The 22,671-nt window shown below is 46.7% G+C and overlaps 1 protein-coding gene across 2 annotated transcripts in view; it reads right to left on the bottom strand.

The window, feature by feature from the left end:
* The window catches only part of XPNPEP1 (X-prolyl aminopeptidase 1), a 30,674-nt gene extending 9,054 nt beyond the window's left edge, over nt 1–21,620 (bottom strand). The window contains exons 1-12 of one of the 2 annotated variants that reach the window (XM_054277153.1): nt 21,579–21,602; nt 19,962–20,057; nt 17,190–17,320; nt 11,762–11,825; nt 9,987–10,091; nt 9,620–9,712; nt 8,557–8,700; nt 8,129–8,224; nt 5,835–5,916; nt 4,703–4,913; nt 1,925–2,014; nt 590–640 (exon numbers count right to left, since the gene is read on the bottom strand). In XM_054277153.1, coding sequence (XP_054133128.1) covers nt 590–640; nt 1,925–2,014; nt 4,703–4,913; nt 5,835–5,916; nt 8,129–8,224; nt 8,557–8,700; nt 9,620–9,712; nt 9,987–10,091; nt 11,762–11,825; nt 17,190–17,306 — 1,053 coding nt within the window. In that variant the 5' untranslated portion in view covers nt 17,307–17,320; nt 19,962–20,057; nt 21,579–21,602. Of the gene's footprint in view, nt 1–589; nt 641–1,924; nt 2,015–4,702; nt 4,914–5,834; nt 5,917–8,128; nt 8,225–8,556; nt 8,701–9,619; nt 9,713–9,986; nt 10,092–11,761; nt 11,826–17,189; nt 17,321–19,961; nt 20,058–21,578 lie in introns of both variants that reach the window. The other variant, XM_054277152.1, reaches the window with a different exon arrangement.
* Between the last annotated feature and the right edge of the window lie 1,051 nt (nt 21,621–22,671).

Genomic DNA, 22,671 nt, shown 5'->3' with positions numbered 1-22,671 from the left:
CTTCTTGAGGTACTCAGACATGTAAAAAGGCACCTTCTGGAAGGCATCAAGCCTTCCCCATAAATAAAGTCAATAGACTCAGACATGCAGTGGCACAGCTTAGTAAGTTGCTGTGTTACACCTGGCACTCTGCACATCCACTGAGTACTTCTAATCCAGTGAATACACAAATAATTTATTTTTATCCCATTTTCACTGCATCTCCCATTCATAAATGCCAAATGTGTTCATACTGGCAGACAACACTGATTATCATGAGAATAACTCCCAAGTATTGTATGAAGCTGAGTATTATTTCATGATTTACGCTACCAAACCAGCACAAGACAGCATTAACACTACACTAAGCCTGCTCAGGTAATTTCTCACTTGTCTGTATAAAATGAATGGGAGAATGTTTTCAAAAAATTAACTCAGCCTTGGACAAAAGCATGTTTGAAATCCTCACAAAAAAACCCAAACCACCAGATAAACCCCCAACTGTTTCCCCACTTTTAGTAAAGGCATTATAAGACTAACAAAAAGTTTATGCCAATGAATAATTTCACACAGCAATAGAACCTTCACATTAAAAAAAGTTATACAATACCTCTTTTTCCAGCCAGTTAAAGAGCTCACACAGGGCAACAGCATCTTTAATCTGTGTTAAAATAGGCACAAGAAAAGGCAATTGAGAGGAAGATTTATCAAGTCTCAGTATAAACAGGTTTTGATGCAAAAGCATTCAACCTGTAAGTTTCAGAAACACAAACTAAGAGATGATCCAAGAGGTATTTTCAGGTTTTGCACCTTGTAATTAATATAAACACTGGAAATTTACCTGAAGAGTTAAAAGAATGTTAATAATTACTGCTGGGGCATATCTTACTGTGTGAAGTCTGGCTTTACCCCACACATCACTTTCAAGACTATTTTGCTTTAGCAGCCAAGATCTTGCAGCTCAGACCAGAGAAAGCAACCACACAACACATCTGGTGATGCGACAGGAGAATGTGTCCTTTGGGCACACAGTCTCTGTCACACAGCTTCTGGCTCTCTTGCCTTATGACCCCCATTTTTGTTCCTTTTTTTTCTGCATGCTTGCAGCATGTTGGGGCAAGAAGCAGGAGATGTGTACAAGAACGAGGCACAATTTTGTCCCCAGGTGGCAGGTGACAAAGTGCCTCTTCTCAGTACAACTATTTTTACTTCTCTTTAACTAACAGGGAGAGAAAAGCATTGAAATAGAAAGTACTGGTTCCCAAGAAGCTGCAGAAAATATGGGACAAGTCCAAAACTGCCAGCCCTGCTTCAACTGGCACATTTCTCTTATTGTGAAAAGTGCTGCTTGACAACTAACAGGAGATAAATAAGAGAAAAGCTCAGCCCCACCATGAACCTGTTTCACAGGCAGATTCCTTGCTTGAAAATATGAAGCTTCCTGGGAAATCAGCCTCATTTCCAGTGCCATGATGACAAGACTAAGAGAGTGCTTTGAGGACACTGGCTGCTTCTGAGCATCTTGGCCTGAGCTTTGCACCATGTGTTGAAGAATTTCTGTGTGTTATTTAGGCTGTGTTTATTCAAGTGATAACAATTTAAAGATCCACTGACAAAGACAACAGAACTAACAAAGGGCAAACAGCATCCCTTTAAGGGCCCACATTGCAAACAACATTTCTCAAGTCTGCACGGTCTTCCCACAGAGCAAGGCTGTTTCCTCACACTATTGCAAATGTTGTTCTTCAAGGGAATGCAAAACAAGCAAAAAACCTGCTTCAACAGCAGTAGATGTCTGACAGAAGACCTTTTTTTATCCTCCCATCCAGATTCTTATTTGCTTTTTATCCAAAACATTAGAACTGAAAGGGAAATCTTACTTCTTTCCCTAAAAGTAAAGCAAACCTGTTGCCATGTGCAAGGAGACACTCAAAGCTTCACTTACATGTGCTCTTCTCATGCCTTCTGTTTCTGCTGCATTCTTCACAGCTTTTGCAATGCAGATGGGGGTATATGGGGTGAGGTATCGGTAAGCCTGCAGCAGAAGGACAGGGATTACTTGTGGATTAGTCAGACTACATAATCCTACAGATTTAATAACTCAGCCTGGCCACAATTTGTACTTTGGCAGCCTCTCTCAACCTTCAGCACTGTGAGATGCTGGTTGCCAACAGTCAGCCTAGTGCACTGGGGAACAGAGAGGAGAAACAGTCCCTGACTGCAGGAAGAACAGCCACAGGGAAATCCAAAGAACTAAACAACAGCTTGTCATGAAGCAGGGTGAAGTCCTGGATATCCTAAATACCATATATCTATATCAATGCCTGAGCCATAGATTCCTGTTGCTGATGGACACTGGAGGCCCAGAGGCCAATGAGAAACACTAATCCCTGATGCTGTGGTAGAACTTAGGCTGTGGAAATGACCTAAAAGCCACCTTGATTTGTTACCTGACAGCCACCCTCAAGTAGCAGGCAGCAAAGGTACGCAGCCCAAGCACTGAGCACCACCACTGCTAGTGACCAGCAGCTCTGACAAACACATCAAGAACTGAGGAAACATGAAAGGCCTTTGCAAAGCTCAGCTTTACACGCTGCCAGTTCTGAAAGGAGCTTACATCAGTGGTTTGAGACAAAGCTCTCCTGTGCTTGGATGGGGTGACCCTGCATTAACAACTAGTAACTGATCCCTTACTACTGCACACTTCCTCAAACACCAGCTGTCCTTAGATTAGCAGGAATGCTTGGCTGGTCTCAGCACATCTTCAGAAATTCACCAGCTGAGGTGACTTGTCCAAATCTCATCACACTTGGCATCAGAAAAGAACCAAGTCTTTTGCCCAGTTCTCTGCTCTACCCATTACATATCAGGAGATAGGATGAGCACCTACTGAAGCACAGCCCAAGCAACATGTTGTTTCCTACTTTAAATGCATCAGCATACAAATATATATCCCTCAAATTCAAGGAAAGGCCCAGAATTTGGTCTCTGCAAAGACCAAATTCACATAAATCCTACAGGCTTACAATTTCCAAATTCTTAAAAACAGTAAAACAACTACACTACATAATACAGAAACTAAATTACAGAAGTCACAAGAAAGTCAGAAAAGTCCTTTTATCAGTCAGAATAAATAGTCAGATTCTTAGTTTGGCTTGCCCTTTATAGATACTGGTAAGTACTATTAATCTTCTGTGAAAAGTATATTTACATGCAGCTGTAAACAAATCTGTAAAGGGTTTGCAGATCTGTGTTTAATAATGGAGTGGATTTTTGCCAGTGTCAATATTTGGCTCTGATGGAGACAGACAGTAGATGGACTTCCAGCACTGGTGTTCTTCACACCAGCTGAGCAGCTGGCCTGGAGTGCTTTGAAGTGGTGGAGAGCCAGGGAGGAACTGGAAAAACTCTGGCTCTTTCAGTGACTCTCTAAGTGGCTTTTAATCAAGACATTTCAGTCCTGCTTGCCATTGCACAGAGCTCCTTGAGGCAGGGACTCTCCCCATTGCACACAGGGTATGCAGCACTGTAATGACTCAGAACCAGCCAAAACTTGCAGTGCTCACAGGGTAAATAATGTCACTCCAACTCATTATATTCCTTTCTCTAAGTCAGACCTTCTGTACTTCTCCAAATGGATACTCTACATAAATCAACTACAGCAGCTTACCCAAACTGGGGACAGACCAGTGACTGCAACTACAGCAAGGAGCTTTCGACTCTGAAGTCAAAAGAACAACAATTTATCCTGAATGCTCCACAGACACTATGCTGTCAGTATTCTGTATTAGGAGGCCTAGAAATAGACTGATGGTGTCTGAATATTTAACCCTGGGCAGGGACAAAAACCTGTATATTAACTCACAGTATCTGTTAGTAACTAGACATCAATGTAAACTGGATAGTATTCCAGAGAATGGGATCTCTAGCAAACAAGAGATGTACACAACATGCATGGAAACCAGCTCATTTGTCCACAGTTGCTGTGTCCTTCCTTCCTTCCCCAGGTATCTTTCATGGCTATTAGAATATTAGGTGGACAGAGGGAGTCCCAGGCAGCAAGTTCAAAAGGATAGCAAGAATACAGCAAGTATGGCTGTGCAGAAATTATTCTGATGCTACAACTGCCCCTCAGCAGATGCACTAAGTGCATGGACAACCAGTGCCTGCAGGTTATCTGTGTCCTCACAAGATTCCCTGCTACAACAACTGTCATCTTCTCCCTCCTGCCTTCAGCAAAGGACATCACATATTGCCTGATATCCTCAAGGCACTGAATTAAATAAGGGCAACCACCCTCAGACACTCAAATCAAGCCAAATGCACTCTCCCAGAAGTCCTGCTCAACTTTCCTGCTTCAATTTCTGCAAGTTTCCCGTTCTTGCTGCTCGTCCACATGAGGCTGATGCTCCACCCATGGGCAGAATGACCTGAGTTCACCCTGCTGCCTCTTCCCTCCCCTCTCTCACTAACTTGTTTTATCTTAAGCTGACAATTCTTTGGATAAATCGGCTTAGCGAGTTGGAAGGGCAGCTCCAGCAGGAGCAACCCCAGGATTAACAACCCCTCGATACCTCAGCAGGGCTGGATCCCTTCTGCACGAGCTCCAGCCTGCACTGGGCTTTACAGAGGGGAAACTGAGGCCAGCTGCCCTCATTAACACCCTTGCTAACCACAATGAGCAGAGAAGAGAAAAGCATTTTCCCCTGCTAGGGCCACTGACCTTGGGAATGGCCTCAGTCAGAGCATAGCTGGCTTTGTCACTGAGCCACACTTTCTCCTTGGGTGACAGGCCTGTACCAACAGCCTGCAGCTCCGACAGGATGGATCCATAGGGCATCACCTGGATTTTGAACTCGGGTTCCAGGGTGGAGTCAAGCTGTAAGTGCTCTCTCACAGCTGGGTCCATCATCCTGTCACCATCAATGAAGAGCCTGAGAAACAAATTGGAGAGATCAAATAGGTGAGACCACATCTAACAGCGGCTGGAGTAAAGGAGGGAAGGAAAATTCTGGCAACATTTTAGGGAGAAGGAAAATAATGAATTATGCACTCTACTTTGTCCTATGTCATTTTAACCACCAGCTTTCACACAGTTTAAATCCCAGCTTGAAATTAGGATGTACCACCTCAATGAGAGGAAAGAGCTGACAGCATTTCTATTTGTATGACATAGTCAAAATGGCTACATCACATCACTGTGCTTGAAACAGGAAAGTAACAGAGGCAAGTAACAGCCTCTCTCTAACTTTTAAGGGCACCATCTGCAAAGAGAAAAGCTACTGTAGTTCTAAGTATCACATTGCTCTCACTTCCACTGAGTTGAAAAATTCAGCTCAACCTTCACACAGCCTGTACTCACCCACCCAGCCAGGTTTTACCTTTGATGGATCTAAGTAGCAGCTTACAGATGCCTCCAAAGGAACTGTGCTTGCTGAGGCTCAATATATGGGGCAGCCACAAGAAAGAAGCCTTCTGTTATAAGCCCTGAAACTTTCCTGCACTGTCCCTGCAGTTTTGAAGTCACTCAGCAATTAGACTTTTCCCTAAAGTTTGTAATGTCCAGGCCAGGCACATTTCACCCAGAGCTCCAAAGGCCCTAGACTTTATCTCAGGGTGACAGAGGACTCTGCCATCGTGCCCAAGGTCACCCAGCATGCCAGCCAAGGTACTGAGGAGTGCAGCAGAGCTCTTGGCTGCCTCTCTAGCTCTGATCAGGGGAGGAGGGTAACGAGTGTTGGAGACAAAAGAGCTCAGAAAGGACACTAAAGTACCAAGCATAGGTGGTTTTGAAAAGACTTTGCTAGAACAGCTCTCCCCCAGAAAATGCATCTTGGAGAAGGGAATACAAGCACCTGATTGTGTTCATTCCTATGACGGCGTATGCAAAAAACACAGGATTGTATTCGACATCAGAGCCTCGGAGGTTGAAAAGCCCTGAAAAATAAGAACACCAAGAATCACAGTCCTGGGTCATCTTCTGCAACATGAGAGAAAGCCAAAAATAATATCACAAAAACACAGACAGACAATGAGACATCGCAGGTGCAGGCTGTGATGTGCAGCTATCCCACAGCCTGCTTCGTTCCTGGCAATCCTAAATTTATGCCAGGAGATGGCACCAGAACCACAGCATGAACACTGCCGGGTGTTTAAACTGGTGTTTAACTTCTAAAGGAGGGCTGCCTTGGAAAAAAGCAGGTACAGGCAAGGAAAGACAAGGACACATGTACCAAAGGTAGGGTCTGCCCTTTCTGATCCGTGCAATGCAATAAAAGCTCACTTTGTAACAGCCAGAAAACTTCAAGGTTACAAACTGTCATTTCATTCTAATCCTTTTGACATTTGAGGAAAGAGGAAAACACAATAGGCAAGACTACAATACCTCAAAAAGGCCTCTTATTTGGGCCCCTCCAATATCTCAGATTCAGACTGTACAGATTCAGACTGCTATTTTTCACAAAGATTTTGTCCCACACAACTCCAGACAAAGTCAAGAGGAGAAGCAGATGTCCAGCATCTCTAAAATCCTGATTTTAGGGTCAAATAAAAACTCCAGGGTATCCAATTAGCTGAAATAAGTTACTCAAGCCAATAAGGCCAGCCAGCAGGACAGCTGGGAAAAGAACCAACATGTCCTAAATTACAACCCAGCACTTTATTCATTGAACTGTGCAAATTCTGCCATGAAAGTAAAAATAGAGCTTAATTCTCTCCAGGGAAGCAGTGGGTCACTTGAATGCAGGAAAGAGCCACAAAGAACTTTTTACTGCATGGGCACAAACTTCCTCGCTCAGCCAACTCCCAATGCAGTAAGAAGGCAACAATCTCCTTTGTGGCTCTTTTTCTGTCCCTAGAAACTTGTCTGGAGTTTAACACAGTGAACTGAATTAGATAAAACTAAAACAACTTATCCCCTTCCCCCTGTAGGATAAGAAATCAACCAGGCACCCGAAAATGAGCTGCTCTAGTGACCTTCTCTGGTTCATCTTAACACTCTTGATTCATAACCAAGCTTCACTTTGCTGGAGACATTTAATCTGAAACCACCTCAGGGCACCAATTTATCATTAATTTAATTGGAGATGCGCCTGAAAAGGTGAGACATACAATCTCTGCTCATGCAGGCCTCCCCAGGGAGGAGTCATATTCACCACTCTCAGAAGTAGTTCTTTTACAAAAAAAGCTCTTTGCTCAGTGTCCCAGATCCAGAACAGCCCAGGGACCTCACCAAGTTGGCTTCACCCAGTGCCAGGGACATTGTGCTGGCAGTGATGCAGTGAGGAAAACAGCACCCCCATTTCTATCTTTCCAGATCAGACATGGGGCACAGGCTGAGCAGCACTCACACCCTGCCAGGGTTACATTCCCCTACAGCAGTGTGTGCACTGGTGATTTCTGCAAAAAGGACACACAGTCCTAGGAACAGCAGTTCTGGTGGGGAAATCACTGCTGTTTCTGGCCATTCTCCCTTCCTACACACTGGGCTGGGAGCCAGGGTGTAGAGACCCAGCCATCCTGGGGCCCCAAACACAGAGGGGACTAGTGAGACCCTGGGTTGAAATGATCCGGAAAAACAAGTCCAGCCCTGACATACTTGTTTTAACCAAAGCATTGGCTGAACACTGGAGAGGTAGACACTGACTTAAGAAGTTGTGACAATTAGGAAGATTACTGTGAATGTGGTGTACCCCACCCTTGCTTTATGTATACAAAGCCACATGTTGCACTGCTTTGTTTATAGCCCAGACTCCACAGCAGAAAACAGTCTCCATTTTTCCAATGGGTAAGGCAGCATCAGGATATTTAACAGCCAGAAAATCTCACAGGTCTCTTTCTTTCCATCACACTGCCTCAGGCTTTGTGACCTTCTCCCTTTGCCTGGGCTGTTTTTCAAAGGTGGTGATTTGCTGCATTTCCTGGGCCAAAACTGTACTCAGGAGCTGCACTGGTGTAATGAGGCATTGCGCAGAAATACAGGCTTGCTGTTTGTGACCTGTTACCACCACTGCACTTGATAAGAAGTTAATTGATGTCTAACGAACATGCTTTCATAAGGGCCTCTCACCCTGGCACGATTCTTCCTTTCCAAGGCAGGAAGAGCATTTATTTTGTAGAAAGAACAGAGAAAGGAGATGCAAAGACTTACATGCTACTTCATCCAAGGCTGTTACTACAAACCACATGACTTTCCTCTCAGCCATTTTTGAACGGAGGGCTACAATTTTGTCTCTCCAGCTGACCCCTGCAAAACACAACAGGAAAAGCTACATCATTCCCTAACTTTGCTGGGGATGATGATGTAAACACAGACCAACATATCATGCTTGTGCTCCTCAATCCTTTCTAAAAACTGATATGAACTATCTCAAATAAGCTGCCTTCTGGATGCCCATGGATTTGTTCTGAAGTCCTTCTAGAAAATGGTTATTTGAAGTTTTGAGGACAGAGGGGTCATTATTCACAGTGACCACATTGTGCTGTGCTACTGTTTAACTCTCCTCTGTAAGAGAAGAGCAAAAGGAGGATATAGGGCAATAGGAACAGCCCATGTCTATTGGGAGTTCAGCTCCTCACCTGTGTAACTCAGGTCAAGTGTGATGAGAGGCTTGCAGGGGCGTTGAGGACAATCTGTCCAGATTGTATCAATCAGGTTTTCTTTGACAGGCACAAGGTCATGGCCAGCACTTCTCAAGACTTTGGACATTCTCTTCCACTGGTCTGTCAAAGGGAAGAAAGTCAAGAGTGGGGGCTTTAAGGAACACACATATATTCAACAATAGCTCTCTTCACAAAGGTCAAACTCAAAAATCATTCTTCTCCTTTCCTTCCAGCCCCTCCTTCTTCCCATTGCCTTAAAAAAGGCAGCAAAATCTACTGAAGTTACAGTTCCACAAACATGCCACAGTAGCCAGTGGCAGGTACAGAACCTCACAGTCCTGAAGCCTCATGCCTGAGCTGAAGAACTGCTCCAGCTGGGAGACAGAAGTCTCTGGAAGAAGCCACAGCAGAAGCTGCCCTAAGGGTGTTTTCTCACCAGTGCAGAACCATGCTAGATCTAAGCTAGACAAGATAAGAGTTACTTCCACACAGCCACAAGACAGGTCCTTAATCCATCCAAACAAGCATCTCCCCTTGCCTCCAGTGACCTTTGCATTGTGCCTCATGTTTTGAAGCATGAATAGATGGATACTTTGATATAAATGACACTTCTCCCTGTGCTTCCTACAGGGAAAGCTGCAGAGATTCCAAGGCCACCAAGCAGGAGTAACAGCTTGAATTGTGCCTGGGTGCTCTTGCTCACATGCTGACCAAGGCATTCAGAACCTTTGTACTGAAGTGCCCATGACAAGCCAAAGCACAGACAAAAAGAGGTGATCAGAATTCTGCTTTTCAGGTACAGTCACTGCAAGCCTAGAAAGCAGTTCTCATCCCTTGTGCTTTGGAGTCAATGCACTGCAATGTAACTCTTGTGATATATAGCTAAACAAAAATCCAGCCTGTTTTGCATAACAGTTTAACTAGCACTACATCTGAAACATGGTTAGCTCCACACCATCACACAACTGCTCAGCCAGAGAAGAAAGGAAGAAAAATCCAGTTGCACTACCCAGAGTTATAAGTATAAAGTAAAACCAACCTGCTGGAATAATGAAAGGGTCCACTCCCACCTTGGAGCCTTCTGGGAGGACACTCACTAGCCAATCCTCCTGAGTTGGTGTATCTTTCAGACCTTCAAGGATTCAAAAAAAAAAAGTTCAAAGAAGCAGTCACATTGAAACATTCCCACACTATGCAAAAAGTCCAAGCTAATGCATTAGATATGTCTACTAATGAATGTCTAGACCCACAGGCAAGAGTTCTCACAGGACACTAAAGCAGAAGCTGTGTATCCAACATGTCCCAAAGTCCCTGCATGATGGGATATCCCTACAGCTCAAGCTGTACTTATGGGAAGTGACTGTTCTCCATTGATCAGTGGAGCAGTACCCCAGGCTCCTGCATACCCATTTTCATGAGTGTCCAGTTGCTATCCATTTGATGTGCAGCCTGCAGGAAGTAGCGTCCGTCAGTCCACATGGCGGCGTGCTGCTCGGTCACTATGGCAGTACCTAGGCAGGGAGGCAGAAAGGGATTCAGGGTGGGCAGCCACCATGCAGAGACACACACAGCAGGGACAGGGTTTGAAATTCACCCTAATTCCCTAAAAGGCACCTCTGATCACTGTTCAAAAGTTATTCCTGTTCCAGTGGAGATACTCCCTGTTTCCCCTGCCCTGTGACCTTCCAAATCCTACTGGAGACAGTATGCACAAGGATGCACCCTAATGAATTGCCTCACATGAACTCAGCTTAAGCAAATCTCAGCCAGCCAGTGGAACTGGGTAAGTGGGGCTTTCCAAACCTTCTGTAACAGAGACTGTGGTCTAACTTGGCTGCTGTCACAGTAACATATACTGTACATCTCTGAATTCCATCCCAGCTTCTTTTGGAGAGGAAGCCTGGGCTCTGGCCACCCACAAAACACCGCTGATAGCAGGCCTGCAGACACGGGTATCACCCCCAGCTGTAGCTCTAGCAGAAATGGCTGAACAGGAAACATGAACATAAACTTCTGCTGCTTTCATTGTCTGTCCCAGTCCACTGACTCCAGATGGAGGGATGCAAACAGACAGCTGAGGGGCAGTGACATCCCAGCAAGGCACTCAGATTGCTTTGCCCTTGACAATACAAAACAAAACAAACCATGGCACAAACTGAAACTGAATCCAAGTCTTTGGAGTCTGCATCTTGACAATACTTTCTGTCACAAAAAACTGATACTCAGATTAGCAGAGCAGAGTTTCCAATTATTAACTCATTGTCTTCTACCAAATTCCCCCATAACAAACCCCATTTTAAGTTGCTTCAGCCTGAAAAGATGAAGCAAGAAACACAAGGTGAGCCCCTGTGTGAAACCTCACTGTGCATCAGGCTGGGAACAGACCTTCCAAGTACATAACAAGGGCACAATTAGAGAGCAAGGTTATGAAGAGGTTGCGCAGAAGGAGCAGAATTAATACAGGATTCACGTTAGCCATTAACAGCTGCCCACAGCCCTGGATTTATCACCTTCCAAATGAGGCCCCAGAGCTCATAGGAACTGATGAATAGACCCTCCAAACATAGGTACCAGTATTTATTAAAACGATATGCAATTAGAGGGTAAAATAACTTCAGCAGACTAAAGTGACTTTCCAACAACCACAGAACAGTGTAATTTGCACAGCTTAGGGTAGAGCTAGGGTAAAAATGAGGTCTCTTGAAACACAGACCTATCCTACAGCCAAGAAAACATCCTGTCTCGGCAAGATAAGCAAACTTTTCCACAGTGCTCAGTTTCCAAATGCAGAGTTTCTGGCCCTGGCTCTGTTCAAACAGAAAGGCCAGCTAAAGCCCATCCACTATTCACCCAGCCCAAACGGGCAACGTAAAAATCTGTTCATACTGGCTGCACATCAAAAGAAATGACCACAGGTTACAGGCACCACATTAAACAGTTAACAGGATTTTACTTTATGAGAGGTTCATTTAGGGGTCAAACATTTTGTGAAAACTTGTTATTCTGCTGATATTACATAATTCCAGCGGGTAGCCAAGACATAATTCTGCAGATGCTGAAATGGGAATAAAACAGTCCAAACAAGCCGGATAGATTTTCTTTTCCATCCTGCCTCTATGCCATGAAAGGAACTATTTCTTTAGAGGAAAATTATGCAAGAACCCAAGTTCTGGAAAGGTACCTGCAGAGCCATCAAATCCAGAGATGAACGCCCTTCTGCAATCACAGGGTGCAATGTACTCGCTCTAGAAAACAAAAGAGGCAGCAATTATTTATAGCAGCAGGGGAAAAAAACAATCAGCTGATGACAAATACTTTGATAAGCTTTTTCTCCTAAAGGACACCACAGAGAGAACAAAATGAGTTAAAAATTCCTGGGCTCTATCCCACTGTGATTATACTGTATTTATGTTTAACTGGTGGGTTTTTTTAAGCTGCAGCACTTTTCTCCCACAAACATCTGTAAACACTGAAGTGCTTCAGAGTTTGCAGACGTTTATTTCACACTCAGCCTCCCCTTTGGGCAACAAACAAATCATGCCTTTGAAGCTGCAACGTGAAGGGAAGGGAAACCAGAAGCACCCCTTGTTCTTGAGGTAATCAGCACATAAAATCTTTAAAATTCACTATGTCCACTGAAGTCCCCTCATTTTATATGCATTTATAAGAATTCCTTTAAGACTTTTTTTTTTCCTGCAATAGTGACACTGAAAGAAAATCATCAAGGTGGTAAGACTGTAAAAAATTTAATACTTGGGACAAATAGATACTGATGCTTTCACTTCTTCCTTGCCTAGTCAAAATCAGACTACAGCCAAAATCACAAAAGCATGGTTTGATGGATGAGAGGGAATAAGAGCCCATCTTCATCCTAAACCTGTTACAACCCGTGTTTCTGGATACATTGTTTCAAAATGTTGAAGAGCCTGAGAATGCACAGACACCTGATATTAACAGGAACTGCCAAAATTAAAACAACTAAACCTTCACATGACCTACATGACTTTTTTATGGGATTCCATTCTGGCAAGTTTGTAGGTCAGAACTGCTGAGTAGGCCTGTTAATGAACTAGTGCAAATCAGCAAATCAGCTTAATCCAGGCTGACAGCACTGACGTTTGAGCTGCAAAACCCCTGGATTTGTACCTTACAAATGGCCTGAAATTCAAGTCTGTTTCTCTGCCTCCAGCTGTGCTGGGGCAACAGAAACATCTTAGGAACTGAGCTAAGAAATCACAGCCCAATTCTCAGGTGCTTTTAGTCCCTACTGTGAAAGAATCACCTGATTGTTAAAATATACTCCCTTCAAATCTGTTGCTCTTCACGGTTCTAAGGAAGACAGAGGGTTCAAAGCACAGGAGAGAGCAAGCAGCACAAATTACAGCACCTGGGACCTTTATTTCTGCTCCAAATCACTCCATCATCAAACCCCTTCCACAACAGCCATGTCTGTCCCCTCCTGGGTGAAGCCAAGCAACCATCCACCACTAAGATTTTGAAACTGAACCTTGGGACAGCAAATCTTATGGCCCAAAAGAGGATCTTGTTGAGTGGCTTTTGCTCCCAATTGCCAAGATTCCTGGTATATACCCCAAAGAAATCCTCCATTTTATCCAAACTCTAGTGAAAGTTGGCAGAAAGGAGGGGGGTATGGAGACCATGAGGGCCCAGTTAATTTCCTGTGCCTTTTCCTGTCCAGCCCCATAGGGCTGTAACATGTTCAGCATGTCACATGTCTCCTGTGGGGACAGGGGAGGTCAGGACAGCCACCTTGGGAAAGGATGAGTGCCCTCAGCACAGCTCCAGCTGATGGGGTGGATCCCTCAGCCCCATACAGCACATGATCACCTCTGAGCCGCTTTAAAATAATGGTGAAAGCATCAGCAGAGAGAGTGGACAAAGCTGCTGAGGGAACAGAATCAAGTGTCTGTTTCCCCACTGCCTGCCTCAGAGCAGCAGGACAGAACACTAAGGCAGAGTGATGCCAGACCTGAGGATTCCTCATTTCAACACTCCCTAGAGACTATTCAGCCTGCTGACTGCTATGACTCCCCTCTCCTTCACTTCCCAGCTCAAAGGTGGGGACATCCTCTCCGAGGGTCCAATGCCAATAGGAGATCCTGGAAATTCTCCATCATGGATCACATCACTTAAATACATCCCAAATGATGTACTTAAGTATAAATGAGAGCAGTGATTTATTTTCCATTTCTCTTGACCAACACAACAGAGACTACAGGTTCGTTTGCTTGTGAAAACCTCATGCTATCCCATTCACAGACCAGGGAGTGTTCTGAGTGTTTACAATGAGGCAGAAGGGCTTTAAAAGGGAGTATCAGGGATCTGGAGGGAAAGACAGTTCATTCATCTGTCAGTCTGAATTCTTGCACACCCACTTGTTCTGTTCCATGCAGCAGCCCTCACTGTGTAAAGATGAGCCCATGTTTTGCACAAGCTAAAATTACATGGGGAACACCTGTGTGTGCCACACAAAGCACAGACCACAGCACAGTGAGAACAAGGTATTTCCCTGGGGTTGTCTTGCAGCTTTGATGGCCTTCAGCCTGCCCCTCCTCAGTCCTTTTACATCTGCTTCTCACTGCACCTGTCAGTCACACAGACAAAACTGGGGGCTACATCACAAAAAATGCTCATCTAAGCCAGGAAGAACCCCCAAAAAATCAGTGCTGCTTATCCCCAGAGCCTGCATGGTTGTGCTGTAAACATGTTGAAGCTCATTTTAGTCTATTGTCAACCAAGATCAGCAATGCAAAGTGCACCTGGCTACCCTTAGAGGCACGACACTGGTGTCATTAAAGAACAAACACTGCAGTGACCCTGGAGGGAGGGAGGGATTCACTGCCAAAAACCAAACTGCATTGGTAAGAGCTGGAACACGCCAGAGCAACCTGTGCACAAGCCACCTCCTGCTTTATAACCTGGCTGATTCCTCAGCTTAGCACAAGTGTGTGTCAGAGGAGCCAGCCCTGAGGAGAAGACAGCACCTCTGCCAACCCAAACATGGGGCCCTAAGCTGGGCAGGTGCTTCCTTCATGTGGACAACCAGTCAAATCTGACCAAATTTTTTTTGAGTCAAGGCCTGGAGGGTGAAGCCAGCTGCAGTTAAGCTCTGACTGGCTCCAAACCCAAGCTCTAATCCAAACCTCATTCCCTCCCATTAAGAAGCAGCTCTTCCAGTCTCTGAATAGTCCCATATGGGCAAACTCCAGATTCAATGTAAACACACATTGACTCAACATAAAAATGGATCCTGCTTTTACCACTGCAACATCCCAAAAGCTCTGACATTTTAAACCAAGCCACAAAGGGTTTAGGCACCTCATTCCTAAAAGCATGGCTTTTCATCCCTTCATCCTTGGGCACCTGTAGCCACCCAGCACTCCTGAAAGGAACTGGGACTCTTTGGGTTTCATTCCATTTTGGCTGGGACTATCCTCCTTTCTCATCAGCCTCTGGACCCCCCTGGGCCCCAAGGAAAGAGTCTGTTCCTCTGACTTCTTATCACCAGCATCCAAGTTTTCAAAAATTAAAGCAGCCAGCCAACATCCAGGGCTGAGTGTAAGAGCCACAAATCCAAGGCAGCCTTGGTTAAGTCTGAGTCAGAGGCAGGTGTGTTTGAGAAGTTCTGCAAGTCTTTCAGTTTTTACACAACTAAACATGGAAAGCAAAGGACACAACTGGTAGCAAGACTCCTGGCAGCATGATAATCTAAGCCACCTAGCCTTGCAGGAAAACCAATATTAAAAGCATCACAGAACTCAGAGCTCATCAACATTCCCAGTGTTACAAACTGAAATTAGTCAGCAAGTTGCAGCATCAGGGTGTATCAGCATGAGTCTGATCCAGGGGCTCCTTTGCAACCCAGAAGGGAATAAAGTTTACCGCAATCTAAACCCTGTGGCAACACCACAGGAGGGAAAGCCCTATTTGTTGACAAGTTCTGTGATGCAGATGCCAGGACAGCCTCAGGAACAGCTAAGAGAGGCAAGGACAGTAATACATATCTTGTTTGGACTGCAGGGAGGAAATGGCTTAGGCCACCAAACACTTGGGTATCATTAAACTACAGTATTCTGACTCATGGAGGGAGCTGCCTAAGAGCAAAATCTGCCTGCAAGGCTGTAAAGTTCTTGTTTGCACACAGGAAACAAACCCTTGCTTGGAACCTGGAGAAGTTTCAAATCACAGGTCATCACAACTTACCTGGAATCAATAAGGCTGTTCTGGGATCAACAGGTTTCTGTCATTGGCAAAAACTGCATCAATTCCCAACACTTACAGAAAAAAACCCTGCACCAGCTATTCAGAGGCACCAGAATCAGCAGTTTTTAGTAATCGTTCCTATTCAGATAGATTCCCTCTGCAGAGAAACCTGACCAACTCGCCTGGCAGGAAATAGCAACGTGGGGTTCTCTGCTTAACTGCACTTTGTCAGGGAAAAGAAAGCAACAGAAAAACCCAGAAGTCCTGAGGGTCACATTCTTCAACTCACATGACAGCATTTAATGTCTAGTGAAATGAAACCAGAGTTATATATGGACAGAGGCAGCTTGAGGCAGGAATGCAGCAGACAATAGCAGCTGCAGGAAACGCCTTCCCCCTACCTGCCCAAGTTTGGATCTCCCTATGAGGAAACACGATGCTGCACATATGGTCCCAGGGCACAGACAAGTCTGGACCCAGCTCACCCCAGTGCCAAGTCAAGGGCAAAGGTTCTGATTCAGTTGCATTTTGCTCTTGTGCACCCCGGGGGTAAAAGGGAGCTCTGGGTGTGTGCCAGTAAAGCTTCAGGTCTTTTGTTTCCTGAAAATGGCTGAGGAGGGGAAAACCCTCAGCAGTTCTTGGGTCTCCTAACAGAGTGAACCTTACACATGAGCAAGCAGGGAGGTAAAAGGCAGTTCAGCAATTTAAAATTTATGTCATGGACTACAAAATTCCTAACAGTGGAAACAGCACACAACAGTTATTGCTATGGGTTACCACCCTGGGCCCAGACTTGCCTCCTGTCTTTAATGCACAGAATGTGATGCAGAGCAGCATGGAAAGGCAAGTGTCACTGTGGCCTGTTCCTTCCCTGTCCCCCCTAAGGCCCCTTCATCTGGGATCTGAAGGGCTCCAGCAGAGGGCAAAAAATTCCACCAAGAACTGGATCTAGCAAAGAGAAAACTCTTCAACTAAACCTTTGCTACCTTCATTGAGAGTATGCATTGATCAGGAGATGCTACTGGGGAAAGTCAAGCCCAGATAAGGCCTGTTCCTCCCCCAGTAAACCCTTTCTTCCCAACAGCCAGGATGGGCACAGCAAGTGCCCTGGCAAACTCCCTTTTCTGCAATGTGAGCTCCCTGAAGACAACGTGATGAAAAGCTGTTGGTGGAACATCCACCCTGATTTGTTACAAGAACACAAAGACCTCCATCTCCTGAACAGACCCCAGAAATGTTTTCCAAAATGATACTTCTCAGGTTTCCCAGACTTTTATGCTAGAACCATTAAAGTGGTTAAACAAAGGACAATTTTAGTTATACCTGGCTTTTATTTTTTGCAGGGAATGAAAGTATGACAATTCCCATAATGCATCCATCCATACCTGGTGGGCATCTCCAGAGGGCACTATGTAGGCTTGGACAGGCTCCTGTACATATCTGGGGTTCTTCATCACCTGCCGCAGGTGCTTCAGCAGCTCTGTTGTAATTTTCGGACTCATCTTCCTGCCTGCAACTAAAACAAAGCACAAAACTTCAGTGTTTCCCCAGCCATCCCAGGTCACCCATGTGCACAGGCTGGAGGAAGCTGTTTCCACTGGAAACTCCCCTTGAGGACAACTGCGCCAACATCATCCCTCTCAGACCAGAATTTCACATGTCTTGTCTTGTCATTTCTTGAGAACAAGAAGTCAGGTTAAGGCCAGAGAGTTGAAGCTGGCCTGTCCTGGAAAGGATCTTTCCCACCTGGTGAAGGATGGAATGCCCTGTGGTGATAATGCACTGGTCAACCCCTTCTTGCATGTGGACAGCACCAGGAACAAAGCACCTGTGACAGCCAGGAAAGGTCCTGGCATGAGAGCCAGGTACCCACAGATCAGAACTGCCCCACCTACCAAGTGCACTGAGAGAAACTCTCAGTCTTTTCACTTTAGGGCCAGGGATGCTGTGGAGAGGAAGACATGCACATCTGGAACTCAGATATGGAGTTCTCCATATGGGACCAGTTATACATGTAACTTTTAGAGGTTTTACTGTAGCCCAGAGTTTCATCCTGAACTGCTGACTGAATTAACTCCGACAAAAGAAATCTGCTCCCAAGGACATTCAGAGGGATGTATTCACTGGCTACATTGACTTCAGGGCTGCATACTAGTTCACCTAGCAAGAACCCAGCTGTAACAGGAGGAACAGCCCAATGAGCTCTCACAAGTGACTGCCAGAGGACATCTAAGGATGCTCATGGGAATGTTCTCTAAAGACCTTTGGCAAATGCTCTGCAGATGTCAGCTGGTGCCAGGCAGGGGTGGGGCACAGCCTGGATGGCACACAGCAGATAAGAGGGAAAACCAAGGGCACAGGGCAGCCTCCCTGGGTGTGTTTTTGCAATGGATGTGCCTTTGGCACTGCAGTGAGCAGCAGCCTCTCCATGAGCTCCCCCAAACCCTGACCAGGCAGTGCCCGCTGTGAGCACCCGGCACAGTGATGTGCCAGGCCCTGCTGCTGTGCTGGCACAGGAGATGGCTGCAGTGGGAGGCACACGCTGGCTGCAGAGGGTGACTGGCCAGAAAAACTAGGAAAATCAAACAGCCTAAACCTCAGAGGTTCTCCACCTTTTTCTTTGCTCATATCTCCAAAGTATGCCCAAATTGGGATAATCCCCTTCCCAGTTTTCTCTCCAGTCCTCTCACATTTTTAAGAACTCTTATAACTTTAGTGCTGTCACTTTCCAGGGCAAGGTGGGTTATGTGCTGCTTGAAGGCCATGCTATGAAGTATTTTATTCTGACCAGTTAATTTCACAGCTCATTTCACAGCCATGTCTACAAACAGGTCATAGAGGGGAGATGCAAACAGCATGCAAGTCTCAAACGTTTTTTGCTTATCCAGGCACTTATTCTATTTACACCTCAGTAGCTACCAGGACTCCCAGATGACATTACACTCTTATGGCAAAGCACAGTAAGGCACAGTCCCTGCCCTGAGATGTTTGCCATCTGAACAGGAAGGCAGAAAAGCTGCCACCCTTTCACAAGGTTTGACTTGACTGAGGTCACACAGTAGTCCTGTGACCAAATCACAACCTGAACCAAGATCTGGTGGGTTCAGGTGTAAAGAAAACCCAAGATCACCATTCACATGTCTCATCACAGGAAGTTTAGAGCACACCAGACTTGTGTGAGACTGACTCTGCCCACAGAGTCAGGGACACAGGTAAACTGTCTTTTAAAACCCAGAACACCAAAAGCAAATCAATCTCAAAAGGCACCATACTAGTGTATCCTCAAACTGGTATCTCATCCCTTTGCAGGGGATTACACCTCAGATTTATTTCCAGCACAAATGTCATTGCTTTATACAGTATTTGCAAGCTATACTGAACTTTATAATACTGTGATTGTTTCTGTTTGTCCTCCACAGTGAGCTGCTGTAATACTCTATAACATTGCTGCTGATTTATGTTCAGATAGGGTGAAACACACAGGAGAGAGAACAACAACATAGTGACAAGCCAGCAGAAAAGAATCTCCTTCTACAAACTCATAAGGACACAGCTTCCTTTCTTGGCCTGTGCTTTGTCTCCAGGAGTCCAGAAGTCCATATAAATAGGCAAGGCATGACAAGGCTTTGCTTTTTAATAAAGCTCCTTGTTGACAAGCCATGGTTTTGTTAGCAAGATGAGATTCTCTCAAGGACTAAAAGAAATAATCTTAAAAGTATTCTCACTGTTGAAAGATTTGCTTTCGATATTAAAAACACAACTAAGGTAGATTAGCAACAAAACCCAACTTAAGGAGCACTTCTACTTTGGATAACCCCCACAATATAAGAAATGGTCTTCAAAAGATTCTTCACAAACTTCACAATAAAAATTGTCTTCAGTTTCCAGAGAAATAGAAGCCATTTTCTCAGAGATAGTTGGTAGCCATTTACTGTGGTCACCCCTATAAGTCTTAACAGGTGACTTTTCCTCCCTTGGCCACCATTACAAGCCTCTACAAAGTTAAAACAGTTTCTCTATCACTATTTCTATCATTATTTAATCAATCCAGATATAAAAATGACACACAGCTTAATTAAGTTAGTGGCTGTAGCAGTGCAAGAACCACCCCCATTTCCTGCCGTAACTTTTTCCAAGGTACCAGGCTCCCTTGTTACCTGTCTCTGCAGTTCCCCTTGTCTGGATGCCACTTGTCTGTGCTCACACAAAATACCATCCAGCTCTTTGCTCGGCCTTCATAAGCTCCACTGTGCCTGAGAAAGCAAAGGGCAAAACTGAAATGGCTAACAAACTTTGCCCGCCCATAAAACATTCTCATCCCCCAGCCAGAAGCTGAACATGCATGAACACTGAGTTCTTGGTGGTAAGATTAGAGATGCACTGAGGGTGAACCATGAGGGAACAGGGAACGTCAAGGGTCAGGCATTTGCTTGTCAAGATTTATGATTAAATCTTGCAAGCGTGTGCTGCTTTATGCCAATTTGTTTTCTCAGTCACTCTATCAGGGGCCACTCCCCATACTGCAGATGGAGAAATTAAGGCAGAGCAGGAGTAACATGCCAAGTACCACTGCAGCATGACAAGAGTCAGAGCTGGATCCCAAAATCTGCCACTGTCTAGACATATTTTATCTACACCTCACTCAGGCTGCAGGAGGCAGCTCTCCAAGAGCCCAGACCAGATCCTGCCTGGACAGCCTCCCCATCAGACACACGGGGCAAAGAGCAACCACGAAAATGCTGCCAGAGGAAGCAGACACGTCCTCCTGCCTCCCACATGCATGCACAGAAATGGACAGCAGCAATGGCCACCAGGGCCCCTGTGTCAGGGTGTGCCAGTGCCACAGTGGGGAAGGGAGGCGAGGCCAGTAGCTCTGGCTGCAGGTGGGTCTGTGTAGACCACCCTGAGTGTTTATGTCATGTTTTCGTCAGATATGCTCGTCCTTGTGATAATTTCCTCTCCGCTTTCTCTTTTATGAACAGTCTCATTCAAAATAAGCACATTGGCTTGGATAGTCGGGAGCCAGCAGCACCACCTCAAAGCCAGGCTGCTCTGCACACAGGGCAGCCATGCACCGAGGGACAAGCCCATTGCTTGTCCCCTCTCCACAGAACCATGCTGCACCTGTAACTCACCAAAGAGAATGGCAGAATTGTTGGGGTAGAAAAGGACCTCTGGTCCAGTCCTGCCAAGGCAGGGTCACCTGAAGCAGGTGACACAGGAGCACATCCAGGTGGGTTCTGGATGTCTCCAGGGAAGGAGACACCAAAGCATCTTTGGGCAGCCTGTTCAGTGCTCTGCTACCCTCGATGTAAAGAAGTTCTTCCTCATGTTGAGGTGGAGCTTCTTGTGTTTTAGTTTATGGCCATTGTTCCTCGTCCTGTCGCTGGGCCTGGACCATCCTCCTGCACCCACCTTCAAACCATTTACATGCATTGATGAGATCCCCTCTCAGTCTTTTCTTCTGCAGACTGAACAGGCCCAGCTCCCACCGGATCTCCTCGTACGGGAGATGTTCGTGCCCACCTGGGCTAAAAGCCTCCCCCAGCCCTCTAGAGGGCTGGCGGAGCCGCCTGGGCCTGGCCACCCCGGCCGGGCCCGGCTGTCAGTGCCGGATCCCCTGCGGGGCCTGGGCGCCCGGGCTGGGCCTGGAGACCCGCCGGGGACGGGCTGGAGGGGAAAGCCATGGCCCGACCGGGCCCCGGGCACAGGTCCCGCTCTCTGCCATCAGCCCGGGGCACCCACCCGGGGCTGCCCCGCTCGCCGCGCCTCACCTGCCGCCGGCCCGCCCGCCGCCGCCGCGTCAGCGCCCACGTGGGCCGCCAGGGCCGCCCCCAGCGCGTCACCGCCGATGTCACGGGGCGCGGGCGGGACCGCGACCGAGACCGAGACCGAGACCGGGACCGGCACCGAGACCGGCCCCGGGATCAGGATCAGAATCAGAATCAGTCCTGGCACCGCCACCGCCGCGCTGCCCGGCGTGACCGCCCGTCCCGTCCGGCGCTGTCTCCGCCGGCGCTGTCCGGACGGGGCGCGGGGCTCCGTGTCCCGCTGAGGGGAAGGCGCTGTGGAGTCCGGGGCACCGGAGTGCACTGCAGCCGTCAAGGAAGGACCGGACCGGAGTGGAGCGAAGCGCCTGTCCCACACCCCGGTCTGCGCTCGCCTCCGCGATCCGCTTCGCCCTTGAACTTCCAAAACCCAGCGTGGAGCAGCGATGGAGGCAGAGCAGCGAGCGCGCCCGGCCCCGGCCCCGGGCCCAAGGCGGGCGGAGAAGGAGCCGGGGCAGGACAGCAGGGGCTGCGGGCGCACACCGGCTCCCCCAGCACCTGGTTGAAATTCCATACTGTGAAGGAATTCTGTGCTGTGCGGGTGGTGAAGCACTGTAACAGGTTGCACAGAGAAGTTGCGGATGCTCCAGCCCTGGAAATGCTCAAGGCCAGGCTGGATGGGACTTTGAGCAACCTGGTCCAGTGCCCGTGGTTGACACTAGATGGTCTTTAAGGTCCCTTCCAACCCAAACTATTCCATGGCCCTGCTCTGCCCTGGCAGTGTACTATAGGCTATAAGTGAACCCTACTGATAGAAACAGGAGGCTGTTACAGAAATGCAGACGTGAGAAGATCACCACCAAGAAAGGCTACAGCAAAAGAAAAAACTCTGCTTTGTGACTGTGCCCATACAAGAGGGGTTTGCCTGCAGCAGTGGGCTTTTGGAAGTCTCCAGTCCAGCCCTCTACTAAAACAAGGCCAGCTTCAAAGCTGGGGCAGGTTGTGTAGGGACTGTCCTTTGGGGTTTTGAGTATCTCCAAGGTTGTATAGGGACTGTCCTTCTGGGTTTTGAGTATCTCCAAGGTTGTATAGGGACTGT

This window comes from Melozone crissalis, unplaced genomic scaffold, assembly GCF_028551555.1.
Source record: "Melozone crissalis strain CALT ecotype California unplaced genomic scaffold, PUWL_Pcris_2 ptg000019l_1, whole genome shotgun sequence".
Lineage (NCBI taxonomy): Eukaryota > Metazoa > Chordata > Aves > Passeriformes > Passerellidae > Melozone > Melozone crissalis.
The sequence above is the reverse complement of the archived record's forward strand: the minus strand, read 5'-3'. Positions and strand labels throughout refer to the sequence as shown.